The sequence below is a fragment of the Gopherus flavomarginatus genome, chromosome 1 (assembly GCF_025201925.1).
Source record: "Gopherus flavomarginatus isolate rGopFla2 chromosome 1, rGopFla2.mat.asm, whole genome shotgun sequence".
In the NCBI taxonomy this organism is placed as follows: Eukaryota; Metazoa; Chordata; order Testudines; family Testudinidae; genus Gopherus; species Gopherus flavomarginatus.
The window spans coordinates 91,119,922-91,143,494 of record NC_066617.1 but is presented as its reverse complement, the minus strand read 5'-3'; the positions used below and the strand labels follow the sequence as shown (position 1 = coordinate 91,143,494).

General features: G+C 42.0%; 1 protein-coding gene across 9 annotated transcripts in view; it reads left to right on the top strand.

Annotated features, from left to right (window-relative positions):
* Window positions 1–23,573, top strand: part of ANKS1B (ankyrin repeat and sterile alpha motif domain containing 1B) — a 746,271-nt gene that overhangs the window by 130,496 nt on the left and 592,202 nt on the right. For all 9 annotated transcript variants that reach the window (XM_050934354.1, XM_050934390.1, XM_050934374.1 and 6 more), the window contains exons 4-6: window positions 2,464–2,760; window positions 9,701–9,776; window positions 11,138–11,239. In XM_050934354.1, coding sequence (XP_050790311.1) covers window positions 2,626–2,760; window positions 9,701–9,776; window positions 11,138–11,239 — 313 coding nt within the window. In that variant the 5' untranslated portion in view covers window positions 2,464–2,625. The remainder of the gene's footprint in view (window positions 1–2,463; window positions 2,761–9,700; window positions 9,777–11,137; window positions 11,240–23,573) is intronic.

The following is a 23,573-nucleotide window of genomic DNA, read 5'->3' as shown; positions in this document are numbered from 1 at the left end:
TTTGCCTCTCATTACGCTCTAGTTCAACAGTCCGGAGATTATGCAGCCTTTGGCTCAGCAGTTTTGCATTCTGCAACATCTCACTCTGACCCCACTGCCTCGGTAAGGCTTGGGAATCACCTAAATGGAATCGATATGAGCAAGCACTCGAAGAAGAAAAGACAGTTACCCACCTTTGTAACTGATGTTCTTCGAGATGTGTTGCTCATATCCATTCCAAATCCGCCCTCCTTCCCCTCTGTCGGAGTAGCCGGCAACAAGGAACTGAAGGGCCGTTGGGTTGGCAAGGGTATATATCCAGCGCCATAGCGGCGCCACTCCAGGGGGCGCCCAGCCGCCCCACCGAATGTTGCTAGGGTAAAAATCTTCCGACGAGCATGCAAGCAGCGTGCGCACACCTAATTGGAATCGATAAGAGCAACACATCTTGAAGAACAACAGTTACAAAGGTGAGTAACCATCTTATATCATCCATGAATGACTAAAAAAGTTATAACTCTTCAGATTAAATATTCAATTGTATATTTGATGGGTAGCTATATCTGATTTATAATTGTATGTTAAACTTCTGAACCTTTATAAAATTTCTGGGGCCCACATTTTTAATATTATCCATACAAAATGTGCATGCAACTACACATCTAATTTCTATGTGAAACTACTTCCATTGAATATGCAAATAAGGGAATTGCCTGCACAATGTATCATAATTGGCTATTTTATTACAATTATCTGAAGAGCATACATAATTGCAGTAAGTGTGCGTGAAAATTAGGCTTCAATTCCCTGTTTATTTTAGTTCAGTTTTGTTCACAACGTTTTGAAAATTTAGGCCTGTATGAATAACTCACGCTTGTGGTTTGGGGTACGGTATTGGGGACAAACTGTTTACAAAGGTTTTCTTAACCAAGACTTGTATCACCAAAGATGCACAGGGAGTCATTAGAGCATACAAAGGATCTCGAAAATCTCAACCATTGTAGTTTGTCCATGAGACAGGAAGAGTGCAGTCAAAGAGGATATTGCGTATTCTTTATATTTGTTAGGAGGTGGACCCAAGAAGGTATTTGATCCAAACTGGTTGTGGAAGATGAGTCCCCCAGTTATCAGCTCACTTTAGCATGCAGGCTTCACCTAGCTTGCACACCAGATACCTGCTTAGGGTAAAAATAAACAAAAGGTTTGTTTAATAGACAAACCACACATTCAAAGATGAAATAGTAAGGGAGAGCTAACATATACAAGTTGCACAGTAAATAAACATAAAGATGCAGCCTCAGGCTTTGCATTTCTGTATTAGATAAAATCTCTTTTCTAATATAAGTTATCTATTGCCCTTGCACATTTTGCCAGTCTACCCCCTAACTGCAGGGGGGAATCTGGTGTTTCACAGACAGTTTCTGGATAAAATCTTCAGTTTCTATTCTCCTTTTTGAAAGGCTTCTTCCCCACCTGCCCTTCTCTCACCCCCACGTCTCCTGGCATGATGATTCATGGTTATTCAGATTGGGGAGAATTCCCAGTTGTCTAAATAACTTTCCATTAACTAAAATGATGGGCCATTAGTCTTTTCTTGGATGGTACAATGATAGGGGCTTGGAGCTAGTCCTATCTGGTTGAGAAGGCCGCCCCTCCCTGCCTAGCTACCCACCACCCTGCTCAGAGATGGTGGTGAAGCTGCACTACAAATTATGAGAATGGTTTTCTGTAACCACAAACACATAAATCATAACCACAGTCTGTATACAAATTTCATAATAACCATTACATTTAGAACATTAAATGCTTTCATAAAAGATCTTACTCCACATATTTTTATAGCACAATAACATTATATACAATCAGTTGATTCAGCAGCTTATTCTTTTGGGTTCAAACCCCTGTTCTCCCCTGGGAGTGTCTGGACTCTGATTGTCACACAATGATCTTGCCACAAAGGTTTATAGTTGTCTTTAGCAGCAATATTTATAGTGAGATGCTAAATGATTAAAATGTTATTTAAACAATTTTTATTTCCCAAGTTTTCTCTGTATTTCTCTACAATCTTAATAAACATTGGTTTTATTTCAAATGACCCATTGTGGCAGGGCAGACTATTAAGTTAGTGTGCTGTTAGACCATTTCCGAGCAAAAGATCTTGAACTGTAATTTCAGAGGAAGCTGGGTCAAGAGAGAGATAACAGGTCTCAGCAGATGGTTGGGGCAACAAACACTGAAATTCCTTCCACTAGCACTGTGGTAAGGAAGATAGCTGGGGCCAGTGTGGGCAGAACTGAATTGCTGGAGGGTCACCAGGCTTGTTTAGAGACGTTCTTACTAAATTTGGAACACTTTAGTAGATTTGTTTCCCTGTGTTTAAATTGAATCATATTTCAAACTTTTTATTTACAATGGGTTAGTAAAGGCAGAGTTCGCATTCTGTGTTGTTAAACATGAACTTCTTAAGATTTTCTTTTTTAACAGAACAATGAAAATGAAACGGCTTTGCACTGTGCAGCTCAATATGGACATTCAGAAGTAGTTGCTGTTTTACTGGAAGAACTAACAGATCCTACAATAAGAAACAATAAATTAGAAACTCCTTTGGATCTGGCAGCACTATATGGGCGTCTGCAGGTAGTGAAGATGATCATCAATGCATATCCAAACCTGATGAGCTGCAATACTAGGAAACACACACCTTTGCATCTTGCTGCACGTAACGGCCACAAAGCTGTTGTACAGGTGCTACTAGAGGCTGGAATGGATGTCAGCAGCCAAGTTAGTGTCCTATTTTCTGCCAGTCTTTATATATAAATGAAGCTCCCAGTCATTTCTGTTTTAAGATACATTTATATGGCATTTTTAAAAGAAATCATGAAATTCTGCAAGGTCATGTATAAAATAGACTAATATTTACAATCTATGGCGTGTACTTAACTGGATACTATAGCCCTGATTCAAGAAAGTGTCCCTTGCTTAAATCCCATTATTTTAAAGTTAAGCATGTGCTTAAATGCTTCCCTGAACCAGGGCCTATGAAATTAATTGTATAGTATGGGCCAGATCCTCATCTGATGTAAATTGGCATAGCCCCATTCTCAGCTGGTGTAAATTACTTTACTTCCCTTGGCCTCAGTGGCACTATGCTGATTTACATCTATTGAGGCTTGGTCCTTTGTGCTAAACAGAGTATGGAAGCTAGACAGTAAGTTTGCCTGAGATTTTGCTTTAGATATACAGTTATTCAGTTTATTCAACATACATAGACGTGAAGAATATATAAGAATGATAAAACACAACTTAAGCAGAGAGCTGTTGGCAAGTTCAGCTGCATCCACTGGTCTGCCTGCTTCGCTAGACCTCTTTAGTTGTCACACATTTCTAACTCCACCAGTTAAGTGAAAGTTGCAATGGAAGCTGTTTTGTTTTGTAGGAATGGTTACAGCCACATAGCTTCAGTTTCCAATGGTCTATCCAGCTCTACAGACAAAGATATGGATACTCAGGAGTTGAATTTTCTGATTTTTTTTTTTGCTCTTATTACATAAGCCTAGTACAAAGCAATATTCACTGCACCAAAATTGTACTGCAACAGATTCCTGAAATTTCTCACTCAACATAATTATTTTCAGTAGCATACAATTCCATATTTAATAGGGTGCCAGTTTTAAATAAAAAACTATAGGAAGGTAAAATATATACAGTACTGTAGCAATAAACCATGTACATCCACTCTTCAGTGCGGGGAAATGATCTGGCTTCTAGGTTAAAGAGTAGGAGTCAAAATGTACTGTTTGACCCTGTCTTACCTAATATATGTGATTTCTCTTGTTTTGTATGGCTGGACTGTGTTTGGGGTAAAAATAATGTTTTTACTTCAAATATAAAATTGCTTGCTGGCTGCCAGGATTATCCTTTTTAGTTACATTATCTGAAAGTAAAAAAGCTAGAGCAAGGAGTAACACATCCCTCCAAAAAGTATTTCTGATTATATATCTCCTTTTGCATCTCCAGAAGATGAATGGGGAAGAAACAGACTGAAACTGCATTAATGCTGGCTAGCATAAGAAATAGTATTTTGCTCTGAAAATTATCCCTGTTGTAGAGCCATATATATCAACAGAATTACGTCAAGGATGAATTTTTATCTAATAGCGCCACAAGATATGGGATATTCCCTTGTAATGTAACTGGAATAATTTCACCACTGTTTTGAGTTCTCCTAAGTCAATTTTATACAGTTTCACCATCAATATGATACATATTAACTTTCATATATCTAGTTATAATGTATAAAATACTTTATTGAAAACATTCTTCAGTTTATGCCTACTTCACCCCTTGACTCTTACTGTTGCTGATTCTCAAACAAGTTAATTACATTTCTTAAATGTGATGTCATTTTAAATCAGTGCTGTTTTTGAGCATTTTGCAGATGTTGAAGTGTTCTACATGATCATACTAGAAACACTGATGACAGACAGTGTTTAAAAGACTTTAGTTTCTTAGTTTTGACACTGATCCTCATTTAAATATAGGTTTTACTTTAGTTTCTTGCTAGCCTTAGTACAATAACTCACCTGTTTTTAGTGAGGAGTGAAAAATACTCACTACTTTTTAATGTCATTTTGTTTGCCATCTATGTTAGAATCCTACAATTGCCTTTTATTTTCAGGTGCTCTAATTTTTCTTAGCCAGTTTTGAAGCTACCTTTAGTTTGTTTCACTTTCCGCATTATGTGCTGGGTCAATTTCTGTTTCTGCCATGTTTGCTCTTCTCTCCACGGTGAAGAATTTATTTATTTCCCCAGCAATATCCATCTTCTCTGTCAATAAATTCCCTTCATTTTGCATCTTGGTACATTGCCAAGTTGGCTCTCTCTATATTCTTAACTTATTACTTCTGTAACCTCTGAATACTTTTTTGTTGATAATTACTATCAGATCATTAAACTGAACAGAGCATACAATATCAGTCTGTTACTTAAAACTGAACTCAGCTGTTTTAGTCTTCATTAAATTGCTCTGCATCACTAATTGGGAGGGAACAATATAAAAAAATATCAGAGGGGTAGCCATGTTAGTCTGGATCTGTAAAAGCAGGAAAGAATCCTGTGGCACCTTATAGACTAACAGACGTTTTGGAGCATGAGCTTTCGTGGGTGAATACACACTTCGTCAGATGCACTCATGAAAGCTCATGCTCCAAAACGTCTGTTAGTCTATAAGGTGCCACAGGATTCTTTGCTGCAATATAAAGAAATGTAATCCCGTGTGGTAAAATAAATTATACATGTTTATACTCTTTAAACAAATTCAGCTTTATCAGCAGTAAAGAACTCTCAGAATGTAGAGATACAATTATAGAAGTATCTGCAATCTTCTTTGTGTTTGTAAACATTTATGTAAATGGAAGGTTTACTTTAGCCATTTTATTAATCTCTTCTGTATGCCCTGACCACTTTTAATCTTAGCAAATATTTGGGCTAATAATAGACAACATTTAATTTTGGATTGAATTAATCACACATTTTATTCGTTTCCCAGGTCTTTCCAATGTCCTTCAGTCTGAAATTATTTAGAAGTGGGCAATACAAATCTGCTTCAACTGTTTATGCTTTGAAATTTTCATTTTAATTGAAACATATGAAAAATACACAGGTTTTGGTGAGTGATAGACTTTGGGCCCTTAGTCTTAAATGACATTGCACAATACAATGTGTTCCATGCAGGGATTATTTGCATAGTTGTGAAGGCCTTTCAGAATTTAACTACCTCTGTTTATCCAATCTTTTATCTTACCCTGTTTTCACCTTCCCACTCTATTTCATTAATGATGGCAATGTCCATTGCCTGTCAGTCCATTTCTCCCACAAACACCAATGCCCCAGCCTTCTTGCTGCCACTTGTATGTGGAACACACTCCCTGAATCAACTTGGAAAGCTACCATCCTGTACTTTAAATCATCTCCTCCAAACCACATGCATTATGAATTGCCTAATGATAAGGACTGGGCACATTGCATATTAGAGATTCATTAAAAATCTCTTCTTTACTTATATATTAAAACTAGGGCTGTCAAGTGATTAAAAAAATTGCAATTAATTGCGCTGTTAAACAACAATAGAATACCATTTATTTTAAATATTTTTGGATGTTTACTACATTTTCAAATATTAATTTGAATTACAATACAGAATACAAAGTGTACAGTGCTCACTTTATATTTATTTTTTATTACAGATATTTGCAATGTAAAAAACTATTTTTTTTCAATTTTCACCTCATACAAGTACTGTAGTGCAATCATTTTATCATGAAAGTTGAACTTAATGTAAAATTATGTACAAAAAACCTACATTCAAAAATAAAACAATGTAAAACTTTAGAGGCTAAAAGTCCACACAGTCCTACTTCTTGGTCAGACAAACAAGGTTTGTTACAATTTGCAGGAGATAATGTTGCCTACTTCTTATTTAGAATGTCACCTGAAAGTGAGAACAGGCATTTGCATGGGACTGTTGTAGCTGGTGTTGCAAGATATTTACATGCCAGATGCGCTAAAGATTTATATGTCCCTTCATGCTTCAACAACCATTCCAGAGGACGTGCTTCCATGCTGCTTGGTAACAATCCAAAGCAATGCGTACTGACACATGTTCATTTTCACCATCTGAGTCAGATGCCACCAGCAGAAGGGTGATTTTCTTTTTTTGGTGGTTTGGGTTCTGTAATTTGCGCATCAGAGTGTTGCTCTTTTAAGACTTCTAAAAGCATGCTCCACACCTCGTCCCTCTCAGATTTTGGATGGCACTTCAGATTCTTAAATCTTGGGTCGAGTGCTGTAGCTGTTTTTAGAAATATCCATTGGTACCTTCTTTGCATTTTGTCAAATCTGCTGTAAAAGTGTTCTTAAAATGAACATGTGCTGGGTCATCATCTGAGACTGCTATAACATGAAATATATGCAGAATGCGGGTAAAACAGAGCAGGAGACACACAACTCTTCTCCCAAGGAGTAGAGTCACAAATTTAACAGGCACTTTTTTTTTTAAATGAGCATCATCAGCATGGAAGCATGTCCTCTGGAATGGTGGGCAAAGCATGGAAGTGGCATACAAATGTTTAGCATATCTGGCATATAAATACCTTGCAATGCTGGCTACAAATGTGCCATGCAAATGCCTGTTCTCACTTTCAGGTGACATTGTAAATAAGAAGCAGACAGTAGTATGCTCCCGTCAATGTAAACACACTTGTTTGTCTTAGCGATTGGCAGAATAAGAAATAGGACTGAGTGGACTTGTAGGCTCTAAAGTTTTACACTTTTGTTTTTGAGTGCAGTTATGTAACAAAAAAATCTGCATTTATAAGTTACACTTTCATGATAAAGAGATTGCCTTATGGTACTTTTATGAGGTGAAAATTGAAAAATACTATTTGTAGGGGACCCCGGAAGATATTGTTACGGTCTAGCTAGGGCCTGCGCTTTCTCAAGGAAAGGTTACTAGCGGACATAAGTTGCTAGCAGCTGCTGCTTCTAACAGGTTTAGACTGCCCTGTGTGGGAAGCCCCGGTGTTTTGGGGAACTGCAGAAAGTCCTTGGCCCGAGGCCAGGGGAGGCGGCCATTGCTGGTGGAAAGTCCCCCATTGCATATGTAGAGGCTGCTTTGCATGAGATTAGCATGATGCTATAATTGCTATGGGATGGGGCTTGCGCATTGGACTTCGCACCTGACCGAGCTGTCCGGGCGTTGGACTCCCCAAGCCAGTGGCAGCAACGCATGGAGTCCCCGTTGCGGGTGTGTCACTTAACCTTCATTAAAGCCAATTAACTCACCTGTGTGTGTGTGGGCCTCGTCCTTGCAGAGCATCCAGGCACGTAACACTATTTCTTTTTTCAGTGCATATATTTGTAATAAAAATAATATAAAGTGAGTATTGTATATTCTTTATATTCTGTGTTGTAACTGAAATCAATATTGAAAATGTAAAAAAAATCCAAAATATTTAATACATTTCAATTGGCTTTGTATTGTTATAAATGTGATTAATCACAATTACTTTTTTTAATTGTGATTAATTTTTTTGAGTTAATCATGAGTTAACTGTGATTAATTGACAACCCTAATTAAAACACTTAACTAATAAAAAAATCTTGCAGCTCGCAAGTGAGTCTGCAGATTGTACACATAGGTGATCTATTGTGGTGTTCCTATAAAAGTTCTCTTTTCCATCCCTCCGGCGTTGTTTTCCATGACCACCTGTTATGTATTCTCTCTGTTTAGCTATAAAGTACTTGGAGCAGGGACTGTCTTCTACTATATACCTAGTACAATGGGGTCTCAATCCTGATTAGGGCCTCTGTATACACTGCATGGAAAACTGAAATCAGTGGATTCACTCCAGATTTGAATGATGTAAATGAGAGCAGAATTTGGCCCATTGTGCTTATGAAATATGATTGGCATCCTTTGCACTGGATGTCACTTTAGGAGGATTTCTAGCCACACTAATAATGCTCACTTTTGGGGTAACATATACTCCAAAAGGATATAAAAACCTGCAGGGAATAAGACAGAGAAAGTTAGCTGTAAGTCTTGACTTTACTTGCTATAACATCGAGATTAAAAGCATGCTACTATAGTTGCATTATCAGCTGTAAATGAAAAAGGTCTTCACATTTGACACTTTAAAAAATTCTGTTTTATTTCAAAATAATGCCACAGCAAGCAGGGGCGGCTCTAGGCATTTTGCCGCCCCAAGCACGGCAGGCAACCAGCCTGCTACCCTCGCGGCGACCAGCAGAGCGCCCCCAGTGGCTTGCTGTCCCAAGCACTCGCTTGGAGTGCTGGTGCCTGGAGCCGCCCCTGATAACAAGAGATATTTCCAGTTTTTACCATTTATGTGAAACTAAGTTTCTTGCTATTGCAAATCTGTGTAACCCTCAATGTTAAGTTTCATGCTGTGTTGCACCTGAAAGGAATATGGTTTGTATCACAAGACTGGTACATTCTTATATTCAGGAATAACAAAAGTCAGTAGTTTAATGCACAGAATAAAAGTATTTTTTCACTGAAAATCTTTCCACCGTAGCACGAGAAAAACTCATAACACTGATACCCCCTTCTACTCAAATACACCCCTCAAGAAAAGTAAAAAAAAACAAACAACAACAAAACATTTAAAACACACACACACACACACAAACAAATCTTTCCTTAAGTACAGTTTTTACCCTGAAAATGGAGAAGAGCCAAAGACTCCCTGGGATCCACGAGGGATTTCACTATTGCTATTGATTTGTATGGAAGGCACCCAAATGCTTTTGTGATGGGCATCAGTATGAAGATAGATTTATTTACTTACCCTAAGTTTTGTTGTCAGACTTGCAGTTTTTACTCAGGCAAAACTCCCAGTGATTCCACTAGGAATTTTGTCTAATAACTGCAGAATGAGGGCCACATTTATTTACTGCATCTTGTTTTTATATGGTTATTAAGTGATCTTTATCATAGAACTTTCTCTACTCTTGTATGTTGCAGCCCTGTATGAAAGATTTTTAATAAACATTATTGGTAATTATTCTTGCCCAAACAACAGTCTTTTAATATAGTTGGGAGCAAAAAGTAAATGTTCTTTGTCTAAATATATTATTTTTTGAAAGGATTTCTTGGTATTTCAGTGTTTTTAATGCATTAATATTGTTCTATTCCAGACAGAAAAGGGGAGTGCACTTCATGAAGCAGCTTTATTTGGAAAGGTGGATGTAGTACGCATTTTATTAGAAACAGGTATACCACATTTCTCATGTGATTTCTAGATTATCAAGTGTCCTTGATGTTTCTGATTTCAAAAAGTGCTCTTTTTTATCTTCTGTGCTAGCCTAGATGCTTGGGTATAGTTCCTCCTTGCCAGCAGATAGAGATTGTATGTATGTTGAGACTTTTTGGTGATGTCAACTTTGCATATTAGGGGCTCATCAGCTTCCAGAGAACATGGAGTAGACCACTGAGACTTGGAAAGTTTCTAGCTGCACAGTGGTGTTCAGGTGCGGCTGCAGCACTGTGTGATGCACTAACAGCCTATTCATGCAGTGAGCCAGCTCTCCTGCTCCAGGGCCAGAAAGTGACCATTCTATCCCGCTTCCACATACAAGACAGACCCTAAATCAGGTTCTTCACCAATCCAAGTGGGTAGCAAACCAGGAAGTAAAATAGGTAGAGGTTAGGCTCAGACCATCTTTCCTACAAGAATCCCTCAATTGTGAAGGAGTCCCAAGAAGGGCAGATTCCTGAGACCCCCTCAATTGTAAGGAGAGTTAGGCAGATCAAAGCAGATCTCTTACCTCAGAGGATTCATGCTTCCTTCAGATGGATTGTTAAAGAGTTTTCCCTTTGTTAAAGAGTTTTTGAGGTACCTCTCACCCTGGCACCCTACCTGCCCCAAAGATTCCAACTCATCCTACAAGCCCCTCTGTGTCTGAACCAAGAAATCCCCTTGTGCAACCTAGCAACATTACCTATGCCCTTAAAGCTCAGAACTGTTTGCTTATGAAATATGATTGGCATCCTTTGCACTAGATGTCACTTTAGGAGGATTTCTAGCCACACTAATAGCGCTCACTTTTAGGGTAACATATACTCCAAAAGAATATAAAAGCCTGCAGGGAATAAGACAAAGTTGACTGTAAGTTTTGACTTCACTTGTTATAACATGGAGAATAAAAGCCTTCTTCAACCCTTGTATTTTCATATACACAGAGTAAAGCATGTATGACAGTCTAAATTAACTTTATTTTAGATTAAGCAAATACTACAGACAAGAAGGAACAAAAGTAACATCTCCACTCAAGGACTCAATGTTTGTGTGACTCAGTTTATATCAAACTAGAGGCAACTTTGAGAACAAAATGTCTGTTGTGCTATAGACACAGGAAGAGAGCCAAAATGTATGGATTCAGCACACAAAAAGTAAAGGACATCAGCAACAAGTCCCCCATCCCTCTCCATCCACAGGAAACTCTGATGATCTGAAATCTGGGGTGGTTTGTGTGGAATAGGCTCACTGTTTGAATATAGCCCAGATATAGGTAGCTCTATTTTGCTATGCCACCTTTCTCTTTCCAGAATACATTATAGTGTTTTTATTTCAGGAATTGATGCCAACATAAAGGACAGTTTAGGTAGAACTGTTTTAGATATCCTTAAAGAACATCCATCTCAGCAGTCACTACAAATTGCTACACTACTTCAAGGTAAGTCATACTAAATCATATGCTAATCGTATGAGAAATAAATTAGAATAAAGTTACAGGTAAATTAAAATGTATGCTATTCTATTCTTGTGTTATTTCATGATTTTCTTGTGAATTAAAAAGACTGGAAAGCACACACATTTCAATGGTCACATTTTGTTGACCATGTTTAAAATTTCACCTTTTTCTCCATCTGATAACAAAATGTAAGAAGTCACACTTATTTGATATATCATTTGCACTTAACATTACATTACTATTTGTAAATTAACTTTTGGTAATATCTCACTTCAGTTTTATTCTTTGTAGTGTTGTAGCCATGTTGGTCCCAGGATGCAAGACAGACAAGGTGGGGTAATATCTTTTATTGGACCAACTTCTGTTGGTGAAAGAGACAAGCTTTAGAGCTTCATTGACTTGAAGAAGTGGTTGGTGGGGCTTGAAAGCATGTCTTTTCACCACAGAAGTTGGTCCAATAAAAGATATTAAACTCACCCACCTTGTCTCTACCAATTTACTTAAAATTTATTACTTTGAAGTACTACAGAACTGGTTGGTCAGTACATTAGTAGTAAAACTGATTGAAAGATAAGGAAGCCAGGCCCGTGCCAGTGTATGCAATGCCAACACTGGGTCGGGGCAATCAACAGTCTTCACCAACTCAAGCTTTATCTCTGAGAGTTTGTGCTTCACAGGACTCCTGGCTGGCTTTATGCTGGACACTGAGAAATCTCAATGGGGTGCATATGGAGGGTCTGAAGGTGCTCCTCACATTTCTTCAATACACAGGATGACATCTGCAGGCAAATTGGGCATCCGCTGTTGACCCTAAGGCAGGCAAGCAATGAACATAGCTGCCATTATGGGCATAGTTGTTGCACACTGAAAATTTGAAGCCTCTGAGCAGCCTTTGCTCCTTTAAAGACACACTTGCCAGAACAGATTGGATGGCAGAGTAGCAAAAAAACATTAAAATGGATTTCATTCTTTTTGGTGTTTAGAATTCAGAGCAGGCATTGATGCACCGAAAGACATGAGAGACACTGGAATGCCCTTATTCAGGGGCTGATGTACCAAGTAAAACAAGGTTGCATAGTTCAGGAGCACTTTGAAGAGAACTGTCTCGTGCATGGAGCTGAGGTTACAAGAATATGGTTCTAAGGAGATGAGACAAACACCAGGTTTGACACCAAAGTGCCAGAGAAAAAACACTGGAGTGAATGTGCCAAGATATGCACTGGGATGCTAAAGCATAGGCTGAAGTGCTTGAGGCAACCACTTAATAAAAAAAAATATGCAACCACACTGAATTGAGCATGTATGGGTAAATATGAAAAGAATATACTGATCTTCAGTAACACAGTTGGAGCAATGCAAAAATGAATTCTCCAGCAGGGAACTGGTTTGCCAATTACAATCAAGAAATGAATGGAACATTCAAAGGTCAATATTTATACTTGGCAAATGATAGTCTATAACATTCAGTTACAGAGTCAGGCTCATGTTCCACCCTTCTACAGCCATCCTCTCTAAGGTCAAAAACTTAAATAATTGAAGGAATTCCATCAGTCTCATTCTAAGGAACTAAGATCCAAGAACAACAATCCTGCCCAGATGGTATCTTTAAAAAATTATAATATCACTGTCATCAGCACAATTACAAAAATTGCTGCTAATTAGAGATGGTCAAAATTTGAAATTTCAACAAAAAATGGAAAGAAAAATGTAGATTGTTCAAGAAGAGGATTTAGGTGGCATGGGACCTTCACGTTAAACAGCACCTGCTTGAACTGGCCTTGAGGCCTGAGCCAGTACTAAGGCCTTCATCGAGATACAAATCGCCCTCTGGTTCAGAAAGTGCTGCTGCCTCCTGTTCTGAGGCAGAGACCTCTCTGAAAAGGCACAGGAGTCATTCTTCTTTGTTGCAACAAAGAAGAAGTTGAGTAAGACCAATCGGGAACACTACCAGTTCCATGGAAACCCTTCTGCCTCCCATAAGAAGAGCATGGACTGGCACAGGGCAGCTCTGGCATGTGGGATGGCACAAGTGCTTCTGAACCTCCCTCAGTACAGAGCAGAGAGGGCAGACACCCCATACCGTCGATTCCATTTCTGGCCTCTGGGTGTCAGTTGAGTCCAGTACCAATGAGAATGATGCCGGTGCTGACAGTGTCAGTGACATCAGTGTATCAGGCTGCAGAGGACCTACTCTGCCTTTTGGTCCCAGCCTTACCATTCTGGGCTTCAGCTGCCAGAGTTGGGAGGTCGAGGCTTGAGCCCTGTGGGGTGGAGGGCTTGTGGCTTCTGCCCCAAGTGGCAGGAGGTGGGGCTCAGGGCTCCAGGATTCAGTCACTGGATTGGGGGGCAGGGCTTGGGGCTTCAGCCATGAGGGACTGGGGACTTCTGCTCCATGGGCATTGGGGCTTGAGGCGTCTGTTCTCTGAGAGTTAACTTGGCAGTGATGTTTGCATTTCATCCTCCAATGCAAGGGAAGTCGGTTTTCTCCAACATGAGGGTGATGAGATTTGTGAAAGAAGTTCTCTATCTACATCCTTCAGTCCAGGAGCTGGTCCCTTTATGGGATCTGAAGACTGTGTTAACAGGTCTAATGGGGCCTCCACTGGAGCCCATTGCGTACTGTCCACTGTCCACTCCTCTCTCAGAAAATTGCATTCTTGATAGCCTTTACCTCTGCCAGGAGCATGTGTGAGTTACAGGTCCTGATGGTGGGACCTCCTTACCATGCAGTTCTCCAGGGACAAGGCTATGCACCAGCCCTACCCAAAGTTTGTATCCAAGCAGGTTTCTCAGTTTCATTTAAACCAGGCAGTGTATTTGCCTGTATTTGTCCCCAAGCCACATTCTTCCCCACAGGAGCAACGTTTCTATATACTAGAGTATAGACACTGTCTAGTCATCTATCTGAACAGGACTCAACAGATTCATGCTTTGCCTCGCCTATTCTTATCATTTGCAGACTGCATGAAGAGACAAATGATCTCTGCACAGATGGAAAACATCTTGCATCAAGAGTGCATATGAGATAGCATCGGCTGTGTCTTTGCAGCAGATATGAGCGAATTCAGGGAGACTTCAGGCAGTATCAGTGGCATTCCTCAATAACATTTCCATATTGGACATTTGTAGGGCAGCCACATGGTCATCCATACATTTACGGACCATTATGCAATCATGCCTTCTCCCAGAGTGGACGCTAATGTTGGAAGAATAATCCTGCAATCCATACTCAAATAGACTCCGAATCTGGCCTCCAGTGTGGATACTGCTCACTAGTCACCTACTTAGAATACACATCTGCATTTACTCGAAGAAGAAGAAATGGTTACTTACTGTAACTGTGGTTCCTCAAAATATGATGCAGATGTGTATTCCACAACTCATCCTCTGTTTCCTCTGCATTAGAATCTTCCCCTGGACATTCGGTGCCAAATAACTGAGGGGAGTCAGGGCGGCACCACCTCATACAGCCTGGGGAGGTTCTACTGGCATGAGGTGTGAGTGCATCCCCTCTATGGGTACTGCTAGACAAAAGTCTCCACCTCCAGCGTGCGAGGCACACACACCTCTACTTGGCATACACTCTACATCACATATTGAAGAACCACAGTTATAGTAAGTAATCGTTTCTGTTCAGGAGTGAAAGTCTTCCAAGAAACGAAAATCATTTATCTATAATACTGATTCTCCAGGAATGTAATCTTGAAGGATTCTCGCATACTCATCCACCACCCTTCAGAGTCTGGCATTTTATCTTATTTTTCAGCTGTCTTGATACTTGCACAGTGTTTTGATTTTTTTTCTTTGAGGCATATTTTTAAACACAAGTTGATCATTTTACATTGGCTTATCATTCTGGAACTGCCACCTGTTATGCAGTTGAAGGAACATACAGAATAACACTTAAGAGCAGCGAAAGTTCTTTTTTTAAGGATTCTATTATTTATATAACCTAGAAGCCCAGTTATGGACCAGGACTCCATTGTGCTAGGCACTGTACAAACACAAAACGATAGTCCATACAGTATCAAAGAGAGCAGTGTCAAATCTAAAGACAAGAGACAACAGTTGCATATAGACAGATGGGAGAGTACCAGGAAACAACGAGATAATATGAGTTAGCATGATATGCAGTGGTCTCAGCACATCAACAATGTAGCCATTGTTAAGTGTTTTGTAGGCATCACAGAAAACAAGAGTTTTAAGGAGGACTTTGAATGAAGATAATGCATTACTTTTACAGACATCTGCAAGGTGCTCCTCCCAAGCTGGAAGGGTAGCATGGGAGAAAGTGCAAAGGTGCTTATTTGAAAATTTAACAAAAAGATGATTGAAGGCCAGCCACACCCATATGTCTGTTAAGCTATGTCTACATTATGAGCAAGAGGTGTAGTCATGGGGTCCATTCCTCACTGCTGGACCTGTTGCCTCCTTCTGGTTACTCTGGGGATTAGCTCAAGGCCAATGCCCCCAACCATGGTTTGCACACGATGGCTCTGGCTCTCCTTCAGTCCCACAGCCCCTCTCTCAGCCTCAGGAACTGCCACATCCTTTTCATGACTCAGCCCTCCATCTAGGTTGCTCTCTGTTTCCCCCTTCTGGGGTAGGGGCATATAACTGTTCAATAGTCCAGATACTTCCTCAGTGGCGAATGTGGGGAATCAGGCCTGCCCACTATTCTGGGTCCTAAACCAGAGACCATATGGATAGCAGCCTCTTGCTTCGACTCTTTAAATTCTCCCTATGCTGCTATGTCTCCCTTTGCCACTTCCTCATGGCTCCCATACCTTCTTTGCCCTTGCCTCAGGACATTCAACTACCAGTCTCTGCAGCCAGCAAGGAGCTCCCTCTTACTCCCCAGTCCCTGCCAGTAGTTGCTCTGTCCCAGGTGCTGCAGGTCTCTCAGCATGCTAGAGACACAGTCCTCACTTCTTGACCTCTCAGCAGCAACTGACTCTGCTCTGCCCTGCAGCTCTTCTTATATGGGCCTATGGGCCCCAGATCAGCTGCTTTGTGCAGACCTTCTCTGATTGGCTGTGCTCCACACAGTCTCTCTAGGCTACTTGGAGGACTCACCTCCACTGCTCCTTTGTGGGGCATGGTATGGTAGGACCCCAGGGCCTCCCTTAACCCCTTCCACTCCTGTGTGGGGTGGACACCCAATCATAGGTGTGATTCCCCTGCTTTGTATACACATATTCTTGCTAGGAACTGTAAATTGTGCTAGTGTGAGTGTAAATAGCAGCATAGCTGCAATAGCACATTTAGCAGGAGAAGAGGCAAGGCAGAGCTGAACCACGTACAAACCCACCTGAAACCAGTACTTGGCACAGCTCAGCCATTCTCTGCTGCTGCTTCCTATGCTACCGAGGTTACACTGCCTTGTATTTTAGCCAGTGTAAGAATGTGTACACAAGCAGAGGAATCACATCCCTAACTCATAGTGTAGATATAGGCAGGGGTGAAAGTAACTTACAGGACTTACCAGTACTGCCAGAGTCCTGAGGGGTGTGTGGCCTCAACCAGAAGAGGTGTGGCCTCTCAAGACCCTGGGGCACCGGCTGTGGCTGGGAGCCCCAGAGCCTTTAAATTAACCCAGGGCTCCCAGCTGCAGGGGTGGCTGGGATCCCCCGAGGCTCAGGGACAAATTAAAGGGCCTGGGGCTCCGGCCGCTGCAGAGCCCCGAGCCCTTTAAATCCCCCCCGCAGCTCTGGCAGCCGAGCTGGGGCCGGGATTTAAAGGGCCTGGGGAGCCTCGAGCCCTTTAAATCCTGGCCCCAGCCTGACTGCTGGAGCTGCGAGGGGGAATTTAAAGGGCTCTGGGCTCCCTGCAGCTGCAGGAGCTCCGAGCCCTTTAAATTCGGCCCCAGCCCAGGCGCCGGAGCTGTGGGGGATGGGGGGGTTAAAGGGCTCTAGGCTCTCTGCAGCTTTGGGAGCTCTGAACCCTTTAAATCCTGGCCCTAGCCCGGCTGCCAGAGCTGCGGGGAGGGTGGGGATTTAAAGGGCTCTGGGCTTCCCACAGCCACGGGAGCCCAGAGCCCTTTAAATCCCGGCTGCGGAAGCCAGAGCGGTCCGGCACAGCGTACTGGCTCTTGCCAGTACACCATACCAGCTTACTTTCACCTCTGGATATAGGCCTTCTCTTACATGATCAAAGAGAAGGCTTATCATTCTTGACAAGATCATGGTACTCCTGTAAGAAGGTCTCCAATATTTAAAAATCAAAGATGAAAGTTTCTGTGGGTATGATGGCCTCTGTTATCATGCAACTGTTCCCAAAGTGGCTTTTAAGAATTTGAGTGTTTAAAACAAGTAAAAGATGTTGCATATAAGAATTTGGAGGAGATTCTAGTAGTGGTTGTGATTTTTTTACCTCACAGTCTTTTCCATCATCTTGATTAGTTCAAGCTCTTGCAGTGATAATTTTATTGTGTCCCTCATTTGGGGTCTTTGTTTCACTTTGTGTTCAATATTTGAGGCTTGGGTGGTAGAGGAGTCTGCCCACATCTGCAAAAATGTCTGCCCATTTTTTGCTTGAAAGAAAACTGATTAAATCACTCGCAAAAGCAATCAAATACAAAATGACCAAACTCCACATCTGTTTAAGTATTCTGTTGTAGTTATTAATCCTAGATGGATTGATTAGAAATGACAGCTCAATTTTTAAATATTTCTCATATGCTAGATGGAGTCATTTTCTGTGGTTTGTGTAGATGTGAGTTGCATAAAACTTCAGAGTTAAAACAAAAATTGGAACTACTTATTGCAGTTTAGTTGTCTTTACTTGCTGCTGAATAAATGCCTTTATAGGCATTCTCTTTCAAACAATAAAATATCAGGATTTGCCAACTAAGGCCAGTTTACTGGATATTTATTCAATGGATATAGCAAAATGATATCATTAAATATTGAAGTATTTAACAGTGCTGGCATTTAGGGAATTATAATTAGGCTTTGAAGATGAAAGGAATTCTGCCAAGGCTGGGAGACCTAAAATTAAACCAACCAGCTGTGTTTTAGTTTTAGCGCATGCTAATATGACGCAGGTGCATGTTGGACCATACTTTAACTCTTTTCTGCAGCCTGCCCTATTCTGTATTAAAATCCTTCTCTTTTACTAATTCAGGCAACAGGATTCTTGCTATTATGAAAAAAGGAGAGAATAAGCAGGCAGCTCAGAGGAATGACAAGAAAAGAATGTGTTTTCCCACAAATGCAAAGAAAATCAATTTTCTTTGGCTTGGTGTAGGATTATACAGTACAACAGTGAGGCCTGTTCTACCTTCTTACCCTTTACTCTCATTGTAAACAATAGGACTGCTTCCAGAGTAAGAGACTATGCAACATGAGCAATGGAGGGCAGAATGTGTTCTTGAAATTGCAGATTTCTTTAAGTTGCAAATTTCTATTTATTATTATAATTATAATTATGGTGATATTTTGGGGATAACTATGCTTACTTTGTTTTATAAGTGCTTTGAGATTTACTGTGCTACAGGAGATAGATATTTATTATTATTATTATTACTTTCTGTAGTGCCTAGGAACCCCAGTCATAGACCAGGACTCCATTGTGCTAGACACTGTATAAACACATGGCAAAAAGACAGTCCCCGCCCCAAAGATTTTACAGCCTAAGAACTTGTCTACATGAACAATATGTTTGCAGCAAGCTGGGGTGTGAATCAACTCTGCATTAGCTTCCTGTGAACTAATTGTCCATATGCACACTGCTGATGAACATTAATATTTGTTAATGTGCTTTGATCTAGTCCCGTTTCAAAGAGGATTAGCTTGACAATTCTTTTTTCAGCCTCTGTGTAACATAATGTGTGTATGTATGTGAGTTTATGTGTATGCACACAAATATATACAATTATCGGGGGGTAGCCATGTTAGTCTGTATCCACAAAAACAACAAGGAGTCCGGTGACACCTTAAAGAGTAACAGATTTATGTGGGCATAAGCTTTCATGGGTAAAAAAACACTTCCTCAGATGCATGGAGTGAAAATTACAGATGCAGGCATTATATAAATACACATGAAGAGAAGGGAGTTACCTCACAAGTGGAGAACCATATATACAGTGAGCGAGAGAGAGAGTTGAGTTCTTAGTGTTGTTAGGATAGTTAGTAAGTTTAAGTTCTGATAAAAAGGGCTTTCTTACTTGTTGTTTCCCTGTTTGTGGGTTTTCTATTCATGGTACTGAAGTATACCCTGGTCACTGGGTTTCAAGCTTCTTTCTCCGGGCCTGTGCAAGTGAGCAGACCTTCTCAATAGCTCCTGAAATGCTTGAGAGAGAGAAACACAAATGACTTTGCCAGATTTGTAAGCTGTCCAAGCCTAGGATGAAGGATAGGGAGGCTAGGCTGAAATTCCTGTTAATGGAGATGGTGCGCAGGCCATCATTGGAGCCTTCCCAGTCTGACTCAGTGCCAAGTGCTGCAGCTTCAGTGTGAAGTTCACCTCCAGGGTTAGCAGAATCACGGCACCATTCTCCCTTGCCTGTACCAAGAAAGAAACACAAGGCTTCCAGATAGGCACTTGCCAAAGGAAGATCTAAACCCTCTAAGCCTGGTAAGAGCATCAAGAAGGAGTGGAGTAGTGTGCACCTGCAACCTGGGCACTCCTCCTCCAAATCTTTGCCTACGTTGGCACAGTTGGCTCTAGTGCCACAAGGGACATTGTTGAATCCAGTGCCGAAAAAGGTACCATCAACTTCTTCAGCATCGCAACAAGAGACTATCTCAGTGCTGATTATCACTGAGCCTTTTGTGACAGCAAGAAACCTGCTTCTTCTGAGGGTTAGGTGTTTCCACCTCTGGTACCACAGTTGCCTGCTTCTTGGACAAGCAGTATCTCAGTACTTTCCAAAGGGAAGCCTGCTATGATGGCGTCCCTCCGCCCATCTCCTGGCCTCTGGCACCAACTGGATTGGCTCCACCATGGTCAGATGAAGGGGAATCCTCCTTATCAAACCCATCTCCGCGCAGATCCTCTCTTCCTAGTTACCACCATGATCCTTCAGTGGCACCTTCTATGGGAATGGAGCCTGGACAACGAGGCCCTGCCCTTTATGGCCATTTTGGAGCCCTTAGGGGTTTCTCTGAACATCCAGATCTTCCCCACATCATGCATACTCACTGGCCTCATGTAGAAGGGCTGAGTCTACCCACTGAGCATCTCCATCCCCGGAATCCAGTAATGATCATGGTACAGAGCATCAGGAGGAGGTTCCAGAGTGACTGTAACAGAGTGACTGGTAGAGGAGATTCTACCTCCCTCCTCCAGTCTTGGCTTCATCTTTGTCCTCACCAGATGAGGCCCTTTTGTCTGGCACAACTTCACCTCTTCCTCATGATTTTAAAGTTTATCAGGAGAGGCTAAAAGAGAGTGGCTGCAGACCTAGATGTACAGGTCAAACATGTTAGAGAATCTTCACATCAGCTTGTCATGTCACATCACATTGACATTTTATCATTGTTGGGTCCCTCCAGGATAACTCTGTCAATTATTGGGGTGATAGAGCCTATAAGGCTCTATGACAGTCTCCATCTTCATTGCCTCCCACCTCAAAAAGAGCAGAAAGAAAATATTATTTGCCCTCCCAAGGTTTTGACTACCTCTGTACTCACCCACCAACAGGCTCATTATTCATGATGGCAGCTAATGAGAGAGAGCGTCATGGGCACCAGGCTACCACCCCAAAACAGAAGGATGCTAAATAACTGGATTTATTTGACAAGAACATTTATTCAACACAGCAGTTGTGTATCACTAACCAACAGGCTTTGCTGGGATGGTACAATTTTAATTTATAGGGCTCCATGGAAAAGTTCAGAGAGCTGCTTCTGGAGAATGCTAGACAGACGTTCTCTTCCCTAGTCAGTGAGAGCAGGCTAGTCAAGAGAACATTGCTGAAGGTGGGGCTCAAGGCTGCAGAATCAGCAGGTAGAATCATGGCCTCTTCTTTGAGTGCTGTCCCTGTGGGTGCTCCACTCTAGGTGACAGTGCATCCCGGCACCACTGATCGGAGATTTTTGGTAGCAGTGCCTGGTCGGGACGCATGCACTCAGTTGGTATCTCCCATCTTGCTGGAATCTTCCTGAGTGCGTGCATACTGCACCCTCCCCAGTTCCTTCTCAACTGTCCTCGGCTGAAGATGGGACTTGTGGCAGTGCTGCCTTTTCTTCCCTGGTCTCTATAGGAAACAGTAACAAAGAACATAGAAATAGTTATTAGTTACATCCCGGTTGTTTCCCTTCCCTTAGTATAGTTACATAGTTAGCTACTTAGTTAAAAAAAATCGCCTCAGGCTTGTCTCCCGTTGAGACACTCTCCCCTGCCATTTCTAATTCACAATGCCAGGGGCTTCAAGATTCAAAAGGTGGGTTTCCTGTCAGGACTCCATGCCAAGGTCAGATGGGCACTCACATTGTGTAAAGTGCCTTGGAGAAACACATCTCTCCGCAAAGTGCCTCTATTGCATGAGCCTCAAGTCTAGGGCTCGGCACGACATGGACCTGCGGCTTGAAATGCTGCTGATGGAAAAATCCCTACAGCCACTTTCGGAGATGGGGAAAATTAAACCCGCTCCCACACACTCCCCAATGAGATCCAAATCAGTTGGGGGCATTGCTTCACCCTCCCTGGAGTGGAGGCAAGAAGCACAACAGTCTCAGAGTTGAGACTTTAACAAGGGTAGGGGCTCTCCCATGAGATCCTCACCCTCTATGCTGACAGTGCCAAAGGCAGGCACCTCAGCCTTTTTTAATGCCTCAGCTGCAGCTCCAACAGAACGCAGAGGCAGGGACTTGACCTCCTGTGCCAGGAAGGATCCTGTGGCACCAGTCCCGTCGGCACTGACAACGGATGCAGTGCCGACAGCACACTCATCCTCAGCACCAAAAATGGATGTGATGTCGATAGCGCGCTCCTCGGCACCGAGAAGAACGTTGGCACCGAGTCTGTCTTATTCCCAGGCACCAGCAGCGGACCCCCTGCAGGGCACTTCCAAGTGGTCCGCGGCACCGCTGTCACTTTCACTTTCAATAATGTGCTAGAGCACAGAGCAGGCTCAGCACAGCCACGGGAGCAGGACCAACAGTTTCTCACTCAACATGACCTCTCTCTCCACTCCTAGATACACAGGGCTCACTTTTTGAACAGCCGCTCTCTCCACCTGAACTGGCTACCTTTACTGAGAGCGAGCTCAATTTACAGCAGCAGGCAGAGTTCTCCCCTCCTGCTTCTCCTCCTCCACCGGAACCTCTCCCACATCAGGTCACAGCTCAAGGCAACCAGCCTCAGTTTCCCTACTTCACCCCCCCATGGGTGGCACCTGGGTTCTCCTACCCTATGCCTTGGCCTCAGTGGTACCCTTGGCCACATCCTCCTACCAATCATCCTCCTTCTGTGCTTCGATCTACAGCTCCATCCACTTCTAAGGTGCCTGAGCCCCCTTCTGAGACTGCAAGCTATGCACCATATCCTGACTCACCGACCCCTAACTCTCCATCAGCCCCGGACAGAGACCTCTTCCCTTCGCCTCCACAGAACGTGGATGACTATAAACAATTTCAAGAACTTCTCACGGGTAGCACTCAGTCAAGATATCCCCTTAGAAGAGGTTCAGGAGACACAACACAGACTCCTCAGAATCCTTCAACCGTCTTCACCCTCAAAGATAGCGCTCCCTATAAACGAAGCACTTCTGGAACCAGCTGACACTCTCTGGCAAACCCCAGCTTCTTTAGTACCAACTTGCAAAAAGGCCTAACGTAAATACTATGTCCCTGCTAAGGATGCTGACTTCCTATTTTCTCATCCACCATCGAACTCTCTTGTCATGGATGCAGTTGCACAGAGGACGAAACAGTCACAATATCGGCCCACCCTGGAAGACAAGGACCTTAGACACCTAGATGTCTTGGGTCACAGGGTTTATTCATCATCCACTCTACAATTCAGAATTGCAAACTATTCTGACCTCCTCGCCAACTATGACTGATAATTACAATAAATTTTTTGAATTTGCCTCCTACATTCCAGAGGATAGGAGAGCAGACTTCAAATCAATCCTGACTGAGGGCCAACTGATTTCCAGAATGACTCTATAGGCATCTCTAGACACAGCAGCCCATACTACTGCAACTGCTGTGGTTATGCGTGGATCTTCATGGCTGTCTGCATCTGGCATTCCTAAAGAACTGCAAACCAAATTGGAGGATCTCCCCTTTGATAGGGACAAACTTTTCTCCAAAAAAACTGATGAACTCCTTCACACCAAGAAAGATTCTAGAGTGACACTGCACAC